Source organism: Xiphophorus maculatus, chromosome 8, assembly GCF_002775205.1.
Source record: "Xiphophorus maculatus strain JP 163 A chromosome 8, X_maculatus-5.0-male, whole genome shotgun sequence".
Taxonomy (NCBI): Eukaryota; Metazoa; Chordata; class Actinopteri; order Cyprinodontiformes; family Poeciliidae; genus Xiphophorus; species Xiphophorus maculatus.
In genome coordinates, this window is record NC_036450.1 from 12,722,192 (window position 1) to 12,746,807 (window position 24,616).

Sequence of the window (24,616 nt, forward strand, 5' to 3'; positions counted from 1 at the left end):
GTCTGCAGTAAACCATGTTTAAGCATGAAAATTGTCACATGGACATTAATGAAGAGCACCAGATTAGTCACGAATGTGAACCATGCTTTGATCAAAGCAGACTATTTACACACACTCTACAATTATTGGACCCCACGGTTAAAAAAGAAAACAGCAAAACGTCTTTAAATAAATGAGTCTTCTTTCATTTTCTCAACATCCTTCATAGAATAAACTTGAAACCTCGCGCTGCACAGCTTGTACCAATTCCAGTTGTTTTAAACTTTATAATTCTTCTTTTGGGGCTGGAAGATAGGGAAGCTGATGGCACCATTACCTTGCATGAAGAAGGAGCTGGGTTAAAATCCTGCTCTCTCTGCATGCAGTGGGTTTCTCATTGGGTATTCCAGTCCAAAAATATGACTAGTAGTTTAGTTAGCCTCTCTTAATTGAAATTAGGTATGCATGTGTGCACTGTAAAACATTTGAACCGCATTTAGTTGTGCCTACTATCTTCTATTCTTTAAGTCAAATAAATTTAACGAGTTTTAGATTTTGAACCTAAATGCGTGAGTTTGTGAAAGATAATTGTGTTAACTGTTTGTTAATTTTATCAAACATCCAAGCACTGAATAAACCAGAGTTTTTAGGTCAGCTCTTAAAAACACTGAAAAAAGAAACAGACCGGGGTGGGAACTATTTCCCAGTGTGCTTAGCAGCATGTTTTTGTATCCTGTGTTGCAACGTGAGTGAGATGGAAATGTGTTACATTGATTTGACTCTTGTGCGTTACTAAGGCAACTGTATATTTTAGTGCAACTTGAGATTAACGTCCTGTTGACACTAAATGTTTTTGAGCAGAATTCATTGCAATGTTTAATACAATCAGTCATCAGATCAGAAATCTAAAGATTTTCAAATAAAATAAGTAGTTATTTTAATGTAATAATGTGAGTGAAAATAATACAGAAATGTGTGCTTTTAACAAGGTCGGGGCAGTTTTATTTTCTTGCACATAATTATTTGGTTTAAATTGCAGCATTAAGTTAAAACTCACAATTCAAGATTAATTAATTTAAAAAACAATGTTTAGACAACTTGTCTTTTGTAGTTAAATCAACTTCACAAACTTTAATTTCTGACTTAAAACCAATATAGTTTTATTGTTGACTTTGATTGCATTTTTAAGGCAGCAGGTGGATTTTCATCTTCAAGTTAAACCACCTTCAAATGTTTTACCGTGTGTGTGTACATGCTTGGTTGTTTGTCCTGTATGTTGACCTGTCCAGGCTGCACCCCGTCTCTTGCCAAAGTACTGCTATAGACAGTGTTTCTTGAACCTATTTACTGGTTTCTAAAGATCTTACTTGAATGAGATTTTCTCTTGTCTTTCCCATGTCAAAGAGTGGCTAAGAGAAATGTGCCTCTGTCACACACACAACGTCCATCTTCCAGGGAAGAAGGATGCAATACATAAAATCAATGATTCCTCAATATTATTTTCCTCCACTGAATGAATGTACGCAGATTGAGAGTCGGATTTTTTAAAATTTATTTCCAGTGTAAGATTAACTTACTACCAATTTGCACATTTAGTTCTTCTTTTAATGCAGAGGTTTGTAGATGTTCTAAATAAACTCTAATTTATGTCTTGTGAGGTTTAGAAAAAGAGTGGTCTGTGAACAGGCAGACCTGTTGGGTCAGCGAGAGTTTATACACTAATTAGAGCGGAATCCTGTCATCCCACCACACAGAGGCCAAGTTCATTCAGGAGTAATTTAATTGCATACTTCATACCCAAAGTTTTCTTGCTCCAATGGCTACATTGTACGCAGAGGACCCCCTCGCCACCACCTTTTATACGACGGCCTTGGAGGTTGCAAATTGTTTTTATGCATAATTACAGTGAAACAAGAATACTTAGACAAAAATCACCCAAGAAACACATTCACTACACCATGGAAATTTGCATAAGTTGTTTTATTCATAGTTATTGTCCTTTTATATTTTGTATCTCATTGTTTTTGTTTGTTTTTTTTTGTTAATTTTTTTTTTTTTTTAGATTTTTATTGAAGTGGACATCCTGTAAAGCCAAGCTCGAAGCCCTTGGCTGAGTTGTTCTCTGAGCTGAAAAGACAGAGGGAAGAGTGGAGAGGGATCTTCCTCTTCTGTCTCTCGCTCTCTCTTTATGTCACTGACAGTATCCCAACTCAACCTTTATTTTCACTTGTTTGAACAAAGAGTGTACCTTACAGTATATTTACATCATAGCCACTGACAATTTCCACTTAGATAACGTAAGGAAGGTTGAACTTTCAAGATTTCTTTTATGATGTTTTAAATTCTTGTTCTTCTTTGATCCACTTTCTCCTCACATAATGACCTTAAAGAGAGTGTTTTCTTGTCATTACATCATTGTAATCTTCTTGGTCACCAACAAAACATTTTTCTTAGCATTTTTATATTCATATATCTCTTTTTCAATAGATTCCTCTCTGAGAACTGTACAATCGTACACAGTGTTTGACTTTTATATATATTTTTTGGGAATATATTATTTAAACCCGAGGAAAAAAAGAAACATAATCCCAAAGAAAATATATATTAGTATCCCAAAGTAACAAAATCATGCATGTTTTAATGTATTTCCCATAAAAACAAAATGAAATAAAAAAAAAGAAAAGTATGGGATCTGGTTTTATTTACAAACTGATCTTGGCACGGTTTTTGTTGTCTCTTGCTGGACTCTTGGAATGGTTATAAACACGATTTTTACTTTTCTGAGTGTAACATACCTCAGGTATTTTAAGTCAGTCACCTGCTATAAAAAGCAAGTATGAAAGACTTTTTTTAATTTTTAAAGCACATAAATATTGGAGAAAGATGAGGGAGGAAAAAGAAGGACATAAGAGGGTCAATCAGAGGAAAGAACAGAAATAAGGTGCCTTGCAAAATGTCTTTTTACCTCCTGCGTTTCACTTTTTTTTCACTTACAGCCACAGTTGTTTGTTTTATTAGGATTTTGTTTGACAAAACAAGACAAAGTAGTGCCTAATAATGTTGGTGGTTCTCAAATTTTACAAACCGACTTCTGAAAAGTGTGATTTGAATTTATATTCACCCCATTTACTCTGACACGACTAAGTAAAATTGGGTGCAAACAATTGCAAAAGTAATTTAACTTCTTAGGCCATTACTTTTAGAACCAGTTTCAGCTGTTGTATTTTGAATCTAAAGTCACTTTCTGATCTTCCCATAATCTTTTTTTTTTCCAATTCTTTGCAAAATAACTTAAGCTTCATTCGACAGGATGAAAAGTGTCTCTCAATTGTCAAGCTGTGGTAGAGAGTCTTAATTGGATTTTGGTCTGGACTTTGGGAATTTATGAAAGACAATTATGCTTTGATGTAAGCTGTTGTATTGGAGCTCTATTTCTAGATGTTGTTACCAGATTTATTGAATCCTCTGACAAATGTTCTTTCAGTATTCAGTTTTATTAATTTTCTCCATCAGGTCTGAATAGCATTTTTTGAGACCACCATGTGCCAATCATGGGGAAAGTCTTTTGTTAGGTTTGCCAAACTCTTTGTATGCTAAGAAGACAGACTGAACTCCATAAGATGTTAAAAACCTGAGATATTGTTCTTTTAACTTTGTGCCTAATCTGTCTAATTTGTTCTTTGGTCTTTGTGGTGTCGTTTGTTCACCAATGTTCTTTAAAGCTAGGTCACACTGTTTCCTATTTTTCTATGCTTGCTATGTCTTCAAAATTATGGGGGTTACAGTGGAACATCAAATCATGTCACATCTAAAGTATGTGTTGCTTTTGGTGCAGTTGAGTTGTGAATAGTGCATCTATACTGGGATCAATGACGTGTAATTCACAGTGTTCTGCTGGCGTGTTCTATTTTAACTTACGTATAAAATGTTTAATATTTTAGGACCAGCTGATTATGTGAGAATGAAATGTCAGTGGCTGTCTGATCATTATTAGCTGAACTGATTAGTAGAATAAGAAATGTCTGACCAATGGGATTAGATTAAACAACTGTGTATTGCATTCATTACTTGAATGACTTCTTATCTTACTTTATTTAACTTGGAGGTATCCCAGATAATGGGGTCGAACACATCAAGTTGAAAGCCAAGCATAATTTTTCTTTCAAGTCTCAATTATGCACTGCTTTGTGCTGATCCATCAATCAAAAACATAATAACATACATTTGAATTTGTGGTTACAATGTGACAAAAAAGTTGAAAAGTTCAAGAGGCAGCTGAACTTTTGCAAGGCACTGCTGTGTGCTGAAAACAAGTTTCACCTATTTTTTTTTTTTTTCTTTTAGGTCGTGGCAGTTTCCTTTTTGACAGCAACCCCGTGACATCATATGAACTGACCTTTTCTCCCCTTCAGAAACAGAGATCGAAGAGGAACAGCTCATCAGGTACACTCGCTGTATCCTATATGTGAAGACTCTCCTCTCTCCCCCTCAAAAAAACAGCATTGATTTGTCAAGATTATATATCATAACGCAGCATTAATTGACTCAGGCAAATAATAGAAAGGGGGAAAAACTGCCAGTACACACTTGGATCTCACTCTTAGGTTTGACAAGAGTAGTCTTGAAATTTCCAGTGTCGCTCTGTCAAAGGAGAGTTGACCCAAATACCTTGTGTGTGAACAAACCATAAAGATGTATGTATGTGTTTATGTGTGGTGTCTCTGCATACTTAAATTCAGTGCAAACACATAGGGTAAAAATTCCCACCTCAACCACGGCCCGGCAGCTCTGTTGACTCAACAGCATTGTCCAACCCGACCGACGTAACACAGATTTTTATCTCCAGTTCTTTCCTGCAAATCCTCGAAAGCAGACAGACTAACACATTGCCCACTGGTGGGGGCCAACTGCCTCTGAGCTGCCTGCATTTCCCCCGCTGCAAAAACCCACCTGAACCCACCTCCCATCCAGTGTCAGGTCCTAGCATAGCCCAATATACTTAAGATTGTTCTGGATGATCACGTCCGTGACAGCATCGAACACAAACTGGATGTTACTGGTGTCGGTGGCACAGGTGAAGTGCGAATAGATCTCCTTGGTCTCCTTGTTGCGGTTGAGGTCCTCGAACTGCCGCTGCACGTAGACGGCAGCCTCTTCGTAGGTGTTCTGGCCTTTGTAGTCTGGGAAGCACACTGTCAAGGGAATGCGTTTAATCTTCTCAGCCAGCAAGTCCTTCTTGTTGAGGAAGAGAATGAGCGATGTGTTGGTGAACCAGTTGTTGTTGCAGATGGAGTCGAACAGACGCAAGCTCTCAGCCATGCGGCTCTGTGTGGGCACAGAAACACAAAACTTAAGAACAAGGAAAAGGCAAGTTTCATAGCTAATGCAAGTTTCTGATCTAATCAACACAGTTTGTAATCTTCAGTGGGTTTTGACCTTCACGTATGAAAATCAGACACAAAAGGCTTCAACAACCTGTCAGGATGAAAACAAAAAGAAAACAGTATTGTACGTCAGAGACATCTGCTTGACCAACCGAATGTACAAATCGTCTGTTGTGTCAACAGAGATTTAAGACTAAGATAAACGAAGACCTGAGTTTGAACTCTCATTCTCTCCTGTGAAACAGTCAATTACATCTTTAACCACATTCTACATGTCCGGTATTGTGAAATGATCAGCTAAAGAGGACGTGTCATTTACTACTTTTACAACTGATGCTGTGAAGCAGATAACCTGTATGGATTGTGTGAACAAAAAATAAAAAGAGAAACACACATTTATAGCCTGTGTGCAGTTTTATTTTTTGCAAAAAATAAGTTTGAATGTACATGTTCATGACACCTGCTAAAATTACTTAGGAGCTTTAAAATTAACAACAGTGTTTGTTTTTTTTTTTTTATCTAAGGAACTTTAGGTGACCACAGCTCATCTCTGCATTATTAAACAACTTTGTTTTAGGTCAAACTAAAAGTTACATTGAAAGTTTTTGAATTAACTTTTGTTTTCAGTCTAAACTCTATAAGAATGTGGTTGAGCATATAAGTTAAAAAGTAAAACATGCTTTTATTCTGGGTTTACATAAGGACTAAGTTCAGTCATTCTCAAATGGTAGTAAAAAATACCTGATATCACTTCAGATTTTTTGCCATTCTTTGATTTTTTTTTATACCATTATGAGAATTACTGATATAACACTAGTTATAACCAATAGCCGCTTTCTATTTGGGTTTTTACAACCAAGCAGTTCCAGGCATTAACAATGTGCAGCTATAAACTATTATATATATAAAATTAGTAGTTTGTTTTGTTACAGCCAAAGAGACAGCTAAGTATCTCATTATTGTGTTTTACAAGCATCTCATTCTGTAAATATTTGATTCTCCATCTGTTATTCTACATATTTGTGGAGGATCACAATGCAGAGAGCGAAGCGTCGCCAAAACGAGTTACATGTAGCAAAATAGTTAAGATGGGCTGTGTGATTGGATGATTTCCTGCATATAAGGTTGTAATTGGTTCTTTCCCAGTCAACCCCAGCCAAATTCATCTCCATTTTCAGATCCTCTGCAGCTCTTCCCCATTTGTGATTTGATTGGTAGTAGACTGCATTCGTTGATTGGCCAGTGGATCTACGTCACTGGATGAGTGAGGACGGTCATTACAAACTCCTCAAACAACAACATCTTAACCACCAAATTGATAATTCCACCGTCAAATCTTGAGATCAAAACCTTTTTATGAATTATGGCAGAAGAGCGCATACAGCATCAGCTGGATGGAGCAACTCACAAAGGTCAAAAATATCAAGAGATTTCTGAGAAACTGGCTGAACAACGTGCAAAGTGACATCACTGGTGCGTCAACCACCTCCTGAGCACACACATTCCCACATATAGAGAGGAACACACTGCCAATGGAGACACACCCAACTTGACTGGAACACACTAAGTTTTCTGTATCTGTATGCTCTGTGTTTGCTATGTGAGCTATTAGCTCTAAACAACAGTGACGCATTTTCATGTCTCTCTATTTGATTCAATAACCAACCAAATAGTTTGCAGAGACAGATAGATTCCCACATCTAACGTGGAGTATTTTAACCCTATGATCTGTTGGTTGTGTGGGAGCATGCATATATGCATGCCTTGGGGAGAATCTGTGCACCCTGCACTCATGTGATGTTGAATGTATAAGAGAAAACCGAAGAATAGAAAGTTGATCTGGTCATGGCAGCTGCTGGCATGTGGCGACTAGCCAGCAGCTTGTGACTGGGAAGATGTCGGATGGAGGACTGCTGTTTTGAAAGGTTACAGAAACAACATGCTCTAAGCAAATCACAAGATCTCCACTGCTTGGAAAAAAAAGGGGAAAAAAAGAGAGATGCTGATTATTCAATGGCGTAAGGGCAATATTTTTGGACTGAAGGAAAATGTTACAGTTTTGAGAAAACAGGTGAGCGAAACATTTACATACATATCAGAAAACTAAATTACAGAAGATGCTGAAGGCTGAGAAGACAAATGTAATGAAAACACAACTTTATAATGGCCTCTCAGAGGATTGGGTTTATCTCACCTGCTACAGGAGTAATTTAATAACTCCTGTAGCATAAATCCAGATTTTTAGCTTTAGTGACTAACAGCTAATGTGATACTGTATATCCCTGTAAAGTGGATATATATGACTTTAAATCAAATCTAGTCTCAAGATGTAGTTGTGGTTTATGCAAATGATTTTCTGAAACCTTAAAGCATTTAAAATAGATACAAGGGTTGAATCTAGATTGCATACTTTTGCTCATACTGATCAAAAGTATGAGCAAAAGTATGCTTCCAAGCTAAAGACGTATTCACTAAGCTGCACATGCTATAGGTGTCACCTGAAAACTCTAAATATACCCAAATATCCAATGATCAGTTGCTTCTTGTGATTATTAACATCTCAGATGTTTATAATGACATTCTTGCAGTCCACAATAAATATTTTAAAGGCCAGGACAAAAAACGTCATATTCTTCATCTTTGTGTGATACATTTGCTTTTGCACCTATTCAGAAATATATTTTTCCCATGTAAGGAAAATTTTTAATAGCTTGAATTTTTCTAGGACATTTTAGATAATCTTAGTTCAAATGGAAATTAGAGGACAACTAATACTAGACAGCTTGTTGTTAAAGTTGAGACAGGCTGGTCTTCTTTCAAAACTGTGGAAACTGCAGACTGGGCCCTAAACATTGTATTCAGCACACAATGCTGTTGGGCTGTTTGACCTCGCTCTTCCTCTTTCCTGGGTGTCAAAACATGACTGCGACTGCTTTGAGAGTACAGCAGGAGACAGCCAGCTGAGCCCAGGGAGGCTCTCCTCTCTTCTGCTGGCCACTTCACACTTGTGCTGAAAGATTTCTTAATGGGGAGCGCAAGGAAAAGGTTAGCTGGGGGGAGATAGGAACTCTAATGCATGCAGCTCCTCCTTTCTTTGCTTCAAACACCAACAACTGATGCAGATTGGCTCATGTACAAAAGCATAGACAAATGCAGTGGCTTAAATTAAGTCTAAGTATTAATGAGAAGGTCCACCACAGTGTCCCTGCTTTGTTTACATAAATAAAAATTTGTTTTTAAATGTGTAGCCACACCTGCATTATTCATCAAGGTTCATTTTCATGCAGCCTTATGAGGCCAGGCCTCTTTGCATTTAGCAGCAAACTCATTGTACCTGAGAGCTGCATTATTTAGGATTTTCCATCTTTGTTCTGCCCCTTTTTTTAAATTAGTAATGTCTCAACATGCGGTAGCCACACTGCAGAACTCAGAGCTGAAATTCCATGCATTTTTAAATCAGAATTATTTTCAAAGTAATTTTATAAAATCTAGTCATTTTGTCTGACATTTGCATGTTTATGGTTCCGCTGAGACTTACAGACAATAATCCTCTGAGCCATGCATGTGCCTTACCTTGATTTGGGATTGCATAAGAGGAAGGTCATGCCATCTCCTCTAAAGGACAAACTAATAAAAGATTATGGAGGATGACAGACAAAATGTACTGAGATAGCTTTGTAGGTGAAAGCAATGACATCAAACCTGTAATGCTGTTTTAGCTTTTGCATAACAAATAAACGTCCAGGTGCATTTTATCAATATTTAAGACTCTGAATGAAACCAACTTTTTTGAAGGATTGGCATGAAAAGTTCAAGGCTAGATTCTGGATTGTATTTATTATATTTATTCTTAGTATTTTTTTCTAAATTCAATAGAAGATATTATTACTGATCACTTCTCAGACACGCCTCTAAAGCGCGCATGGTGGTGATTTCCTTTTTCTTCAATGAGGCTTGAACAAAAAAATCCATTATTTTAACCTGTCATCATGAAAACATCTTAAAAGATGTCATTGTCTAATGTGAAGGAAGAATTGTTAAAATAAGCAAAACATTAGCGATAGAGAATTGATCCTGCAGCCAGGGATGTCATATTAGCCAAACAGAAAATCACAGCCTTCGTTCTTTTATTTTTATTTCACAGACACTAAATTCACAGCAGGTTTGCAGAATCAGCTGTTGCATATAAACCTGCTCTCCACATTCATGATACCACACCCATGAAGCCCTTTCATAGATTCATGCTCATACATGCAGTCTTCAACCATGTTTTTTCCCTTTTTCATCCTCCCCTACCTCATCGCAGCTCACTGTCAACAGCGCTAGGATTAGGAGCATTTGACTGGCCTGTTTCTTAGCAACAGTAACCATGGCATCCGATTCATTATGAAGACAGGGATGGGACAGGGAAAATGCATCAGGGAATGAGCTGATGGGTAAATGTACTATAATTATTATGGAGCGTTTTCTTTCTTGTGTGATTTTGTGCGTTTCAACTGAACTGGTGTCGTTTACAGATGGAGGGACGTTATTTTCCGTGTGTCTCCACGCGTCTCCATGTCTCCAGCTTTGAAGGATGTGGCCATTACAATGACTGCTGGCCAAAGCAAGGCATTGATGTTAAATGACAAAAGGTGTTTTTTTTGTTTGTTTTTTTAATCAAAACTGCTCCAGTTCTAGACCAGGGTTGGTTAATAGTAATGGTATGGAAAAAAGCAAAAATAGTTGAGAACCAGTTTGATTTTCCAGAGTCAGAGAACCTAGTGGTGATTGGTCTGCAGGGCACCAGTACGTCTCAAGTCTCTCCATCCTAGTCTCAAGTCAAGTGAAGACATGAATGTTCCAAGTGAAGTCCAAAATTAAGGGACACAGTCCAGAGTCAAGTCAAATTAGGAAACTTTGAATTTCAAGTTTTAAGTAAGTCATTTGTCCAAATATGTAATTTAATTACAAAGAAGTAGTGAGCAAAATAAAAAGAAACAAACCTGCTTCTGCAATATTGTATCAAATCTTCAGAATGACAAACTCTGGATATTCAAAAATATCCAGAGTTTGTAAACTAAGTTGTATTTTTTCTTAGTTGTGTTAGATTTGGAGATTATCACAATTATTACAGTATTACATATATAAATAATTTTTATGTTGTTGCTTTTTGCCTCACCCCAAATTGTTTTTTTTAGCATATTAGTGTGAATAAACTTCAACTGTAACATTGATAGAACCTCTTGATTTATAAAATTTTAAGAAAACATCTTTCTGTTGGTAACTCACATTTGACATGATGCAAATGTGATGATTTTTAAACTTAATTTAATTACTTAATTTTAACAGAGTGCACTTTATGTTAGAGCGCCGTGCGGTGGGTCCAACAAACACAAGGCCTGCACATTTTCTGCGGCTCGGGCTTCATGTTCAAATGACCATACAACAGCTACAAGCAACTCACATTACTGTCTACATGCTTGCAATTAAGAATCCGTTCCAATGCACCTGCTACTGTCTGGAATTAAAATGTCAATGAATCTGCCTCAGCATCTCTGTGCAGAGTTAACTGGGTGATGCAGCTCCTACTCCTCTCTGCCTCCCTTTATTTTCATCCAACTTTGTGTACACCTGTTTGATAGGTCTGGCAGAGCATCTTTCTTCCAGCTAAAATAATTAGAATATTGTGAATATTGCGTCAATATTAGAACCTGGGCTTCCATTGTGCCTCAGCAGTGCCATGGGATGTTCATTTCCATCTTATGCCATATTAATGCAGTATTTCATGCAAAATTAAGAGCATAGAAATGAACATGCTTTTCAGTAACTTGACATTTCTGTTTAAAGCATCCCTTTTTATCAATTTTATGTAATATTTCCATATTCTTTGACTGGATTTGTGTTTTTCATTATTTTTAAGAGATGATCACCGAAACTACAGCAAATACAGGATGGAAACATTTCACTCTATGATGAAGCTATGAGTTTCCCCTTTTTAAGAGTGACAACATATATTTAGCTTATTCACAGTATTCACTTTTTTGAGTATGCCTAAGAAAAGCATTCAAGCAACATGTCAGAGGTTCATTGTGTATGTTGCAGCAACAGATTGATAAATATTTGCAACTTGCCAGGAGCTTGCAGCGGGATGGTTTATACATTCGGTACAGCTACATTGTAACAGACTTTCTGTTTGGTGTAAGTGTTTTCAAATTAAATGGTCCAAGTCCAAGTGAAGTCATTGGTGTGAATGTTCAAGTCAAGTCCCAAGTCCGTTGTGATTTTACCCAGTTGAATCTAAAGTCCTTAAATCTGACTCAGTTCAAGTGAAATGACTCAATTCACACCTCTTTGAGAACCAGAGTTTTGCCATTTCATCCTGTGACCTAAAATGTCTGTTCCAGTTAATCTTTGATTCTCCCTTTCTTATCACAACCAACATTTCCGTAGAGAATCAAAGTGCAAGAAAAAGCTGCTCAAATATGATTATTTTTATGCTATGCCAACAAACAGATGTGTTAATATCACTTATCAGAATTACAAAAACAGTTTTAAGCATCAGTAAGTGTTTGTGATCACTTTAACAAAGTAAAAACAGGGATTTCTGATTGCTGACTACTCAAGATGGGTATTAATACTATGATTGGAGCAACAAATCCAGGTTAAAACATGATGCAAAAGACCTATTTGTTCATAGTAGCTCTTAAAATTGGCTTTTGTTAGTGTGGCTTCATTTAGTACAAAAAAATGTGCAAACACAAGAAATAGTCACTTTTGAGGCATTACAGTGGTAAGCCAATAAAGATGATATCTATTATGTTTAATAAGCAACAGTTAAAGGGTGGAATTAATGTGGTTATTTTTCTATTAGACTCAGCATATCTTCTGTTTTGTTCATAGATATTAACTTCAAAGCATGTTGGGTTCAAAGGCTGATTTAACTTGAAATTTGAAAGAAAGAAAGAAGGAAACTAGTCAGCATCATTTCCAGCAAAAGCCGATGAGTCACGCCTGATCTGGAATGAGACCTGTGACTTTGATACACATTTGATTTTGTTTTGTTTTTTATGAAAGTTGACTTCACATGAATAAAGGGGGATTTTTCACAAATTGGTGCGAGTTCTTCTTTACATTTTGGGGTGTTATTAAATGCCTGTTTTTTCATAACTATGACTAATGTGTTAAAAATGTGCAAATGTGATCAAATTAAGCCAAGTTGTGTACTTTGAAGTAAATCTTTGTTTTTAGGGAATACTTCAAGTAAGTTTTAACCAAAGTAGAGCAATCTGTGTTTCTTTGGAATATGTGTCAATATTGACCAATATTTAATATGCAATGTTTGATCACACCACTACTGCAAATGTACTTCTACTTTTAATTTTGTGTCCATACTTTTAGTGTTGAAAGCCCCTGAAAATGTTATGTTCCAGTTTTTTGTTGCAAAGTAAAGATATTTGATTATGGCTTAAATTTACCATTTTGCATGCTATGGAATGAAAAAAGTGACACTTGTTGAAAAGTGTAGAAAATATAATACATCTCTGCTCCACTTTAATAGACGAGAAGAAGGCAGAGAACCTCAGGCCCCAACATGATGAAACATCCCTCCAAACTTTAGAAAAGACAAATGACTGAAGAAATAATGTTGCATTAATGCATTAGTTGCATTAGTGCCACTAGCCTTGTACATCTGTCTGTCACTGTTTGTGTTAGATTCAGGTTAATAGCATGTGCAGATTGATTCTTACAAACTTCTAGCACACGCTAATAGCCTTGTATATCTACCCCTAACTGTTTGCACCAGTAATTTGAAAAAAATAAAAATCACAGTATTGTCCTTTCTACATTACTTAAGGATAATTGTTGACCTCTGGTGTCTGCAATTTGATTGTGTTAAACATTAAATATCAAAGAATGAAAAATTGGAGAAAGTTACAGAATTTAGATTTTTTCTAACAGTTATTTTTATTATGCACAAGTTCCGTTTTACTGAAACACCAATTCTTTTTCACTGCATTAAATATTCAAAAACATTTGAATTTATTAAAATGGTACACTTTTGTGTTATGTAGTTGCTGTTGTGTTTTATTTAAACTCATCTTGCAAACGATTAGAGAAACGGTTGCGGGTGCATCTATGGTCCTTATCAACAAATCTGCTGGGTGTTCATATCTGTCTATCTCATTCTTAAATGAGCTGAAGGAAAATATGGGTCATCTTTTTCAAAATATGTTTCTGAGGAAAGCATTTTACTTGTCAGCCAACAACAGTAACCCTACTTAGTCCCCACTGTATCCATGAAAGTTAACTATCTTTGAAACATAATTAACCAATAAGTAGATTCTCTCTGATAGATCCATTTTTTTCATCAGTAATTGTGTTAATTGACACATTCACCTAACAACAATTGAGCTAGGTGACATACTTAAGCTGATAAACCTGCAAAATTTACAAGATGAAGCTTAGCTCTCTCACCAAAATACATCTGATTACTGAGGTGTTGCTTAATGCAGCTGATTCGCCTAAGTGGGTTCTGTAAGAAGTTGTGCTCAACCTGAAAGCAAATGGTAGCATGAATATCAACAAGACCTCTGCAAACAAATAAGAGACTCTTGGGTTTTAGCTAACAGGCAGTGTAAGAATTGTCCTTGTACTTAGAAGCTCCGTCTTTTTGTCATTCGCCTTTGTGTAAAAGTTGTTTTTTCTCGTCTCGCGCTAGTTAACTCCCGTTGCTACACGCCGCCTGTACAATCTGCTAATTCTCACAGGTACAACCTGACACTTTGTTCTGTGAACTCAATTAACACCATCCTGCATTTTCTCCTCAGACTTTATTTTTAACCTATAAAACTAATTGATTTCATGTTCCAGCCTGGCGCAGCCAGTGCACATTTTACTTTATCTCAGTAACCCGTAAATTATCAGGCCAGTTTGGTATTGAGCAAGGACCACGTTTCAGCTGCACTTCTAGCTATTTCCAGAGTCAACTCGATGGCATCAGGGTAAAGCCTAGATATTACAGTTGCTTATAAGGACTGAACTGTAATTGTGACACTGGAAAATGAAAAAGTGGTGTTAGTCTTTAAATTTTACTGGGATGCAATATCTGTCCAACTATTCTTAAACACCCGGATGAGAAGAGTAGAATGGTTATGAATGGGAAATTATTTAGATTCCACAAATGTTTTAAAATAGCATCCACTGCTAAGATAACAAGCTAAAGCAAAAGCATTTAATAATTTATATGCATTTTACAATCATGAAAAACAGCCCCGATACATTCCTACTAAAAAAAACTTTTGATAAGGACAATAGAGTTGGAAAAAGGTATCTAGGTTGTTTATTGAACTACACCAGAGTGCCTGAATGGATTGTACAGGAGTGTATTTTTAAGGAAAAGAATGGGATGGTTTTGTATATTCTGCTGGTCTGTTTTTGGAAAATGTAAAAACTGCTGTGTGTCTACTGAACTGAAATTAATGTCAAACAGAGTGATGCATTTCATAAATTTGTAAAACCAATTTTTTTTGAAAAATCTGCAGTACAAAACTTGCTTTAGTGCCTGAGGCAAGAACATTGTAGTACCAATTAAAAGTTCCTTAATAAGAAAAATAAATCAACCAATCAAATGGTGAGCAACTGAATGCATTTAAGGGTCTAGACATGGTGACGATGATTTGTAGTTCAAAGCTTCAGAATCAGCAGTTTGTGGTACCAAACAAATTAGTCTGAGTATTTCAGAAATTGCCAACTTTCTCAGAGTTTTACACAAACGCATTCTTGTAAGTAGGTTTACGAAGACAAAGAGGAAATGCCCAGTGAGTGGTAAATGTTTGGATGGAAATGACTTGCTAATGTCTGAGGAGAATGGGAAAATAATCAATTAGCTTAAATATCCAATAATAATTTTTCGGTAACACTTTATTTGACAGGTTGTGAATAAGACTGTCATGACACCCTCATAAACATGACATAACATCTGTCATGAACATGAGTGAGTCTTCATGAATATTTATGACTGTTGTCATAAAGTGTCAATTGGTAAATCATGACACTTTTAATACAAAGTTGACATTATTCAAAATGTCTTTGTTATGACAACTTGACATTAACCAAGAAATCATGATCTGACATACATTTGTTATAAAAGTATTACTGATTAAACTTTAAAAATAATGTAGCTTTATGTTATTAAAGCTTGGTAAGATTGGTTTGTATTTGACATTAAATTAAATAAATTAAAAAGTCTGTCAAACACTGCATATGATATTTTTTCATAAGATTGAGACATACAGTATGTCACCATATGTACTGCATGGTTCCTTTGACTCATATTGGCAAAATGTTGAATAATTTTAAAGTTAAGTCACAAGTGGATAAATTGTACTTTTTATACCAAACTTCTCTATTAAAAGTTTTTTTTGGCTTATTTGTTTACTTCTGTTTCTGTGAGGATTCTTTTGTCAAAAGAACCTTAGAAATAGTTGTTTTTATGGGTTTATTTCTACCATGCCATACCTTTACTGAACTTGTTTAGCATTACTTGTCAAATTCCTCATAAAGATTGGTTGTCTCATCCTAATCCTGTAACCACAGCTGACATTATTTACTCTATTTTTGGGTGCCCTGTTTCACAGGGCAGGGAATTTTTTTCTGGGAAATGTGTTGCTGCCTATTGACACTGAGGCACAATGCTCCAAGTGTTTCTCTTCACATGACTGCAGTATATAAAAGAGCTTGACTGTCATGCTTTTCTTGTTGCTTTAACTTACATATCCATAATTTACTGAGTTGGATGTACATTTTTAAGTGAATCATTATCATAATACAGAAAACAAACATCTTTGAACACAGAAACTTAGAGATCCATTATGTTTAATGCGATGATTGTTTGCTGTAGCAGTTTAAGCACAAGTAACAAATTGTTAAGGCTTAGCAAATTAATATACTCATTTAATTGTAAAGAAATTTATGAACTGATTTTTATGTGAAGTTATTACACCTAAAAATTAAACTTAAAACAAAGATAATCAAATTTTGAACACAATTATCTAAGAGTCAATGAAAAATCTGAAAGTCATTTTGAAAATAAAGCAAATTAGCTTTAAATATGCAATATAACTACTTTAAAAATCCTACAAGAAGCAGAAAATAGCGCTGAACAAAAAAAAACAAAGTCTGTGTGTCCCTGTGTATCAACGTGACCACAGCAGGGCTGCTTGTATTGTGAAAGGGGATCTACAGAGAGGAAGTGACAAAGCCAAATGCATGTGTGCTCTGCTTTCTTCTCAGAAATATGAAATAATTTGTTCCACATATTACTGTAGTTGTTTGCCACTGAGAACTTTTAGTTCTTTTCAAAGCGTAAAATAACAATTTTCTAGTGAGTTTCGGTGATTTAAGGACATTAGAAAAAGTGGAAATTAAATCAAGAGATATAAATTATTTAGTTTTATAATGTGTCACTAGACAAATGCTTTCTAGAGAAAAGAGTCAAGATGGACCTTTTTATTTTAGAAACATTTTATTAAGTTTTGGGCATTTGTAACATCTTGGTTTGAGCTTCTTTTACAACTGGAGATCAAGAGGCATTAGTCAAAGAATATGAAGTTTATAAACTCGACTGCTGGTGGTTGAAACTTGGAGAGAGAAAAATGTTCCAATAGGAAAAACACATTAAAATTGCTTTTTGAATCTAAAAACCAGGCTAAGATCAAGCTTCTTTGCAAAAACTATAGATTTGTGGACAATGTTCAAATGTCTTGTCTGTGCCAGAGCAACCCGTTTAGATTGATTCTACCAATGTTGCCACAAATGGTGGGCAAAAATCTAACTAATAGGTCCAGAGGCTTATTGATGACTACAAAAACATATAGCTACAGTGTAATGTGCTAAGACACATGTAGCCAAATATTAGTTGGAGTTCATGTATTATGGCTTGAACCTCTATATGTAATTTTGAGCAGGTGTGGATTAGAGAAAATCGACAGCAACTTTCAACATGTGAGGCGTGAATGACAAACATCTGACTACGATCTAGTAATTGTAAAAATGGGTCCCAAACAGAAATCTTCCTTACCGTCTGGTTGTCCTCGTAGAGTTTTAGATCATAGCCACTCAGCTCAACACAGAATATGATTGCAGTCACGCCCTCAAAACAGTGAATCCACTTCTTTCTCTCCGAACGCTGTCCACCCACATCCACCATCTTAAAAGTGAGCTCCTTGAAGGTGAACTTGTTCTCTACAATGCCTGTGGTCATGTCACGGGAGCGCAAGATGTCCTCTACAGTGGGGATGTACTCAGGTGCAGAGATGCGGTCCAGGTCGTTTAGGTAGTAGGCGGTGTTGTCCTCTAAGTGGTACTCGTTGGAGCGCTGAAAGCACTCCTGGACCCCTGCGTCTGCCCACAGACGTTTCATCACCCCCAGCAGCTCTGGAGTAATCTCCCCTTTGCTCTCAGCCGGCCCTGTGAGGGCAAAGAGTTGAACGGCGTCATAGGCGCGATCAGGATTGTGAAAGTCAATCTTAAGGGTGGTGAGGGCTCGGATTATGCGGGTGAGAGAGTCGATGGCGTTATAGAGGATGAGAGGCTTGTACTCCTTGCAGGCTTCCAGGTTAAAGCCACCACTGTGAATGATTTTCATCTGCTTAACAATGGTGCTCTTTCCGGAGTTGCTGGTGCCCAGCAGGAGAAGCTTGATCTCACGCCGTTGCCGCTGACTCTCTGAGCGCAGGTGGCGGTCGATCCGCCTCGAGCGCCGAGCCGCTTCCTTCTCCTCCGAGCTCTGACGGCATCCCATGGTCCTCCACCACGTCGTTAGCACAAAGGAACTCGTGCTGCCTCTGGATGGGAAAGCAAATTATGATGAAGAAGTGGATCAATAGGAGGTGGTGGTGGTGGAGGAGCTGCAGACTATTTCTGTAGAGCGCAAGGATTCAGGGAAGGATCCAGACAAGAAATCAGTGATAACACGAGACAGCAAAAAGGACCACACACAGGAGTGACTCAGGAGTATTTCATTCTTTTTCTTCAGGGGCAGTCTGTGAGTTCTGTGTAGGCAGAACCCAGACTTGTGGGATGCCCACACAGTCCCTGGCACTGAGGTTGTACTGCCTGCTGAAGCCAACAGAGCTGGGGTTCATAGCAGGGGCTCCCCCAGAGGAAAAGCACTGGTGAAAGGCTGGAGAAAGGTTACTGTATGTCAGCAGAGAAAAGACTTGGACTTGATGCTTGTGAATATGAAATCCCAGTCACTCTCCTCCCACATGGCTCTTGTGCTGTGTTCTAACCATGCACCTCCGTTCAATATTTAGCCAGTTTTGTTTGATCCAGATGATAAAAACTTTTCCTCCTCTTCTTCTGTTAGATTTCTCCCAGAGGATGGGAAGCCTGTCAACACAGAACATGGAGAAAAAGATTTTATACTTTCAGTTTCAAGCACTTTTCTAATTAGTAAATTAGGCGTATAGTCAAACACTTCAGGAAATCTGAGTTTCATCCTAAAACCTGACTAACCATGTGTACCGTACTTTAAAATGCCCTGATTTCAAATTTACATTTGTGAAACTAATACTAAAACATAGAAAGTTTTGACAATCTGCCAAAACAGAAATGTCACAGAATCACATGCCAGGTATTTTCTATTTGCAATTTTATGCTTGTGTTCAGGAATATCTGTTTCATTTTCCTACTTTTTCTTTAGGTTTTAAAAACAAGACACAAAACTGGATGGACTCAATGTGATGTCATTTCCTTCTTTTACAAAGAGACACTTCTGTTGGGGGAAGAGCAGATAATGCAGCTGAATAGGAGCCAATGCAAATAGTTGAGTTTTTAGTACAATAAAAGTTTTAAAGTATCAAACCGTTGAGTTTTATAAGTTGTGTTTGAATATGACATAGCTTCAAGTCACTAATTTGCAAAGTAAAACTTTAAATGAATGTGGCTTGTCATAGACGTAGGACATAGTGACTTTACCTCAATGTTTTTAATAGAAAAATCAATAAACAGAAGCAAAATCATAAAAATTTGCAACTTGTCTGTCATGGCATCCAAGTACCTAAAAAAGCCAAAAATTTATTTGTGTCATGTTTTATACTTTTATTGCTCCAAACTCTGTCTGTTTAAACTCTCTGTAGAACACTCTGTCGTAAGGATAAAATTGTTTCTACATTACATACAGTATTTTGCACATATTCAACTTAAGATTACCATTAAAACCATATGCAGTGACAGTGCTATCAGAAAATTCCAAATTGTTATCTCTGTCCCTCCAACACACACAAAAATAAGACAGCAATTGTGAAAGATTGTATAGTAACAATTCTTCAACCCGCAAAGATCACAAAGCATTAAAAGTAGCTGCTTTTTGGATGTTTTACCTGCACAAGGGAAGCTTTTTAAAATGGTTTTGCCCTCGCTTCATGTAGGAGAAAACACAGAAGTACTCCCTCTCTTCCAACGTCAAATACTAAGTAAAAATTCAGTCAGATGTTTGCACTCTTGGTCTGGTTTGTTTACCTTGTTACTAGCTTGCCAAATTCTTTTAACTCTGAGCATTGTATCTGGTCATGTACTTAAAGCCAACATATAAAATTGTGCTTTTTGTCTGGAACTATTGGAGGAGAGTTTATTTTATACCTTCACAGTAAGAACCTTATATAGATGTTGTAGCCTGTATCGGCAAGGCCAGGCTATAATACGAAAGGTGATCCATTGCTGGATCATTTCTATTCTGATTTACTCTGAAAAAGAGCTGCCTGTAACTTCAGAGAGATTGTGAAGAAAAGGAAAATGTTTGGAATATTAACTAAACGTACCTATTGAAAATAGAATAAACAGAATGAAAAAACCTCCCCGCTTATCTAAAAAACCCACTAGTACTAAACAAACCACAGATTAGTTGTGTCTGGTTGGGATAAGCTGGAGGAAGAATGAAGGCCAATCCTAAAAAAACACAAGATGAAAACCAGGTTGCTAAAGCAAATTATGCCTACTGACGCTAATAGATTTAATCCTTCTGCAACAGCAACAATTACCAGTTGCCTAATTTATTACAAAGTAAAAATGTGGAAACCATGAAACAAATCCTATGGTGTTGTGATTATATTCATTTTATATCGGACCATTAATGCTCTTGAACTCTGTAACATTACCCATTTAAAATCCTTTCCTCTCCCCACTTCTAGAGACCCAGAAAACGAATATTTATGCTTTGCTTAATTTATTCAGTCCATTAGGTTAGATTATTTTGTTGTCATGTTCCAAGATTTAACATTAACAGAAAATCTGAGGAGTTTAAATTGAGGGATATTAACTAGTAGGAGAGTTACTGATCAGAAAACCTGCCATTCAGTTTGTGGTTTATTCAAAAAGCTCCATGACATGAGTACATTTGGCCTCGCTTCCTGTATTGGAAAAACTATGCCAGTACCATGCAAAGTTCCTCCAGTGGAAACACATCTGTGGCTAGAGTTTGTGCTTCACACTACTGACTATTGATTTTGTCATCTTACAATAAAAACATTCCGCATGAAACTATAATCCCACTTTCATTTAGTTATACTGTATTTCTTTATTGAAGTCACACATTGTTGCTGGTTTTGCACAGGAGTCAACATGCAACATGTTTCTTAAGCTCTCTTTTCACAATAGATCATTAACATTAATGGCCTCAATTTTTTCAGAGTATTTTATCATGAAAAAAGAGAACCTCTACATTGATGTTTCTCATAAAATAATGAATCCAAATTATACTTAACTTAAGAGTCACTGTGCATGAGTATGGTCAGTTAAGACATTATTTTATTTATAGCATGGACAACACAATCAGTTTGTATAATAAATATGGGTTAATTAATCTGGAAATACTTTTCAGCATATTTAACTATATTGAATAAAAATGTCTTCTTACTACAGGATTTAAGTTAACTGGATATTAAGTTTAATATTACTTTTTGTTGTCCATCCTGTATTGTTGTCTACACTGCTGTGAACTTTGTGCCTTAAATATTAATCAACAACTTGACCTACATATTGAGACATTTTTTCTCAAAAATGGTTCCTTTTAGAAATGAGTGAGTTGCAATCTGATGTCTGAAACTTATTCTGTGGCCAGATGCTCTGTTTACTGGTGGGTGAAAACTCACCACAGAGGAACATTGGTTGCAAAGCTGGAAATGCATGCCAACCTTTAGGGGCTGTTGCACGCAGCTACTTAGAAACAGTTTTGCAGCCATCAAGTATTAAATACTAACAAGTGCTAGAGGGGTTTAAAAATTTGAATGCCAAGTCTTGCTTTCCTTTTATTTAACTTATAGTTTTACTTTTAAAAGGTTTTTTTTTATCAATAACTAACATAATATTTATTTAAATAGCTCAATAATAACAGAATTGTTATAGCAAAGTCTTAAATTAGCAATAATATTGTTGTCAGTCAGATTTATCATGTAAGAGTAAGCATTAGGCCTATACACTTGCACAAAATAAACAAGTGTAGTTACTTTTTCTTGTTAGTTCATTTTGCAAAGGTTATATTAATTTTAGTAAGACTTATCTACTCGGTCATCAGAAAAATTAGGAAAAACAAACATGCAAAAAATGCAAACACAACCCAGAAAGCTAACCTTTTATAAGTAGTAAATGAAACCATTTTGTTGACCAAGTGTGTGTTTATTTTTGTTATAGTTCTAAAATTATGAAATAATTTCAAGGACGATTTAATTAAATCCAAATAAGCACCATAAAATTAAAAGCTCTTTCTCTAATTGAATGTTAGTGATCAGATTATAAAAGAGGTGCTTACTAGTCAGGTGCTTACTGACTTGTGCTCATTCCCCTAATGCTATTATCTCTTCTGAATTCTTCATCTGATTTACCTGGGCCCTTCAGCTGCAATTCTGCTTTCACATATCTAAACCAGAGAAGAGATTAGCTAACCATGTCGACTCATTTAGTATCAACATACAATCTTATGAAGTCTTGCATGTTTAGTCAAGATCAAACATACAAGACAGGTGGCGTGTAAGTGATGCAGTTTGGATAAAGGAAGCATATTTCCTTGCAGCATTATATAAGTTGGTGTCTCACTCGTTTTTTTTCGTAGACAGCAAAACTGGAATACATTCTCACTATCACCATGGAAAATAACAAGCCAAAGTTGGCAGGTATCGTTTTTGCTTTCATACAGCTTTAAGCCTCTCTCTGCTTGCCCGGACATCTGTTTGTTATCCTACCCTGTAATGCCAAGATGAATAAAAATATTTGTATGAATTTAATTTCAATAAAACGGAATTCTCTCTGCTGCAGATTCCAAGTCATTCAGTAATAAACACACTGATATGATATTATTCAGCAGCCTAAATGAGTTTTTTGTTGTTGTTTTTGGTTTACCAGCAGTGAAGCTCAATTTCCTAATTTCCTGGAAAAAAAAGTGATAGGGTTCTGCTGATAAAAAAAAACAACCTGAGAGGCCAAATGGAGCAGAACCAAACTATAACCAAGCATCACTACACAAACAAAGCAGGGACATTATTTTGTAGCTTCGGACACTCGGCCACCTTTTCAAAATGCCAGATCCACCCAAACCAGTTAATGCTCATTATTGATTCAGAGAGCTTTGGAAACACATTGAAGCTCCAAGTATATATCATTTCACGTTTCTAAATTCTAAAGCACTTGTGGTTCTGCTCTGTTTTGACTCTTTACCCTAACCTCAGTAATAGCATTGGAGGTATTTTGCAAGCAGCACTCTGTCAAGATTTTTTAGCATCACAATGAATTTAGATGAATATCTGCATGCTCTGTGTGTGACACAGCAAGCAGGAAAATAACATGATGAAAGATTGGGGGAAAAAAGACTGGTCCTTTAATATTTGTAACAAATAATTGAAAGCATGCACTGTTTGGCCACTTAATTTGGTACACTCATTCAGTTTCTTAGACAGATTGTGAATCCATTAATCTGAAGGTAAAATCTCAATGGATTTAGGTCTTTAGACGAGGTCAAGGAGTGTTAGTTCACACTGAGCATCACAATGGGAAGGACAGAGCATTTACGTGAAGTTTACAAAAACTGCTAATCGGCTGGCAGTTTCAAGGAGAACCGTCTCCTTGGTTTAAGGTGAATGTTCAGAGAAAGAGAAAATATGCAGTGAACAAGATTTGTTGCTTCAGAGGTCATGGAACGACTGGTAGACTAGTCTGACATGACAGAAGAAATAATCTTACTCTTTACAACCAAGGTATTCAGAATACCATTTCTAAAGACACAGCATGTTCATCCCTATAACAAATGGCCTTCAGCACCAGAAGCCCAAATAAGTACTGTCCATTAGGGACCAGTTTAAGGAAGTCACAGCCTCCCTAAAATCGGAGTTTTCACATTGGATAAACATTTCTTGGTCTAACAATTCTTGATTTCAGCTGCAACATTTGTGAGGTAGGATCAGAATTTTTGCATAGAGACAAAAAAGTCTGGAGCCTTCCTGTTGGTCAGCAAAATAAAACTCCTACTTCTCTTACTTCCTGCAACCAAACTTGTACATAAGCATCAATAATGGTGCCCTCCTCTGCTCAAGCTCTATTGTTTGCATTAATCTCTGCATTCATTTGATGATTTGTTGGTTTGTGTATGAAATTACTGTTGGGCAACGTTTAACATCAGTATTAACTTTCCATTATGCAGCCCACTGTTATTTTAATAGCAAGACAACTATTGAGTAATCCGCAGCTACTTTAGTTAATTAGGGTGGGGTATTATTCCCAGATCTGGGTTCTGACTTCAGATCTAATTAAAACAAAACACATAAATGGAAAACAATAACCTAGTATATTGCCTTGCTTGATGCTTTCACCACTGAACAATGAAGTTCTAACATAGCAAGTGACAATTTTGAGATTAAATTGTTGTGTAAAAAGTTGTGTAATCTTGACTTGCATTCAGTCACGCCAAATAAAAACTGCATTAATGCTTGATATGTTCAAGTGAGGCCAAAGAACATTTTTTTATGAAACAGAGTACATTAAATGCACCATCAACAGATTAATTTTAAAAATATGATGGTAGTTATGAAACATCAGCATAACATTGGTAATGCTTTTTAATTCAGCGGGAGCGGATATCCAGGATAATTAATCTGGCTACAGAGCCAAATTGTTTAATTAATAGCCAAGGGTTCAGTCATCTAACCTAATACTTCTAGTTTTACACATATCTACATACTGGTAATTACATTATACCAATGTAATTATCTAATTAACAAAGAGCA

At 36.3% G+C, this 24,616-nt stretch overlaps 1 protein-coding gene across 2 annotated transcripts in view; it reads right to left on the minus strand.

The window, feature by feature from the left end:
• Positions 1-1,940: 1,940 nt before the first annotated feature.
• Positions 1,941-24,616, minus strand: part of gnaz (G protein subunit alpha z) — a 43,445-nt gene continuing 20,769 nt past the window's right edge. For both annotated transcript variants that reach the window (XM_023338507.1, XM_005810023.2), the window contains exons 2-3: positions 17,425-18,737; positions 1,941-5,304 (exon numbers count right to left, since the gene is read on the minus strand). In XM_023338507.1, coding sequence (XP_023194275.1) covers positions 4,960-5,304; positions 17,425-18,147 — 1,068 coding nt within the window. In that variant the 5' untranslated portion in view covers positions 18,148-18,737 and the 3' untranslated portion in view covers positions 1,941-4,959. The remainder of the gene's footprint in view (positions 5,305-17,424; positions 18,738-24,616) is intronic.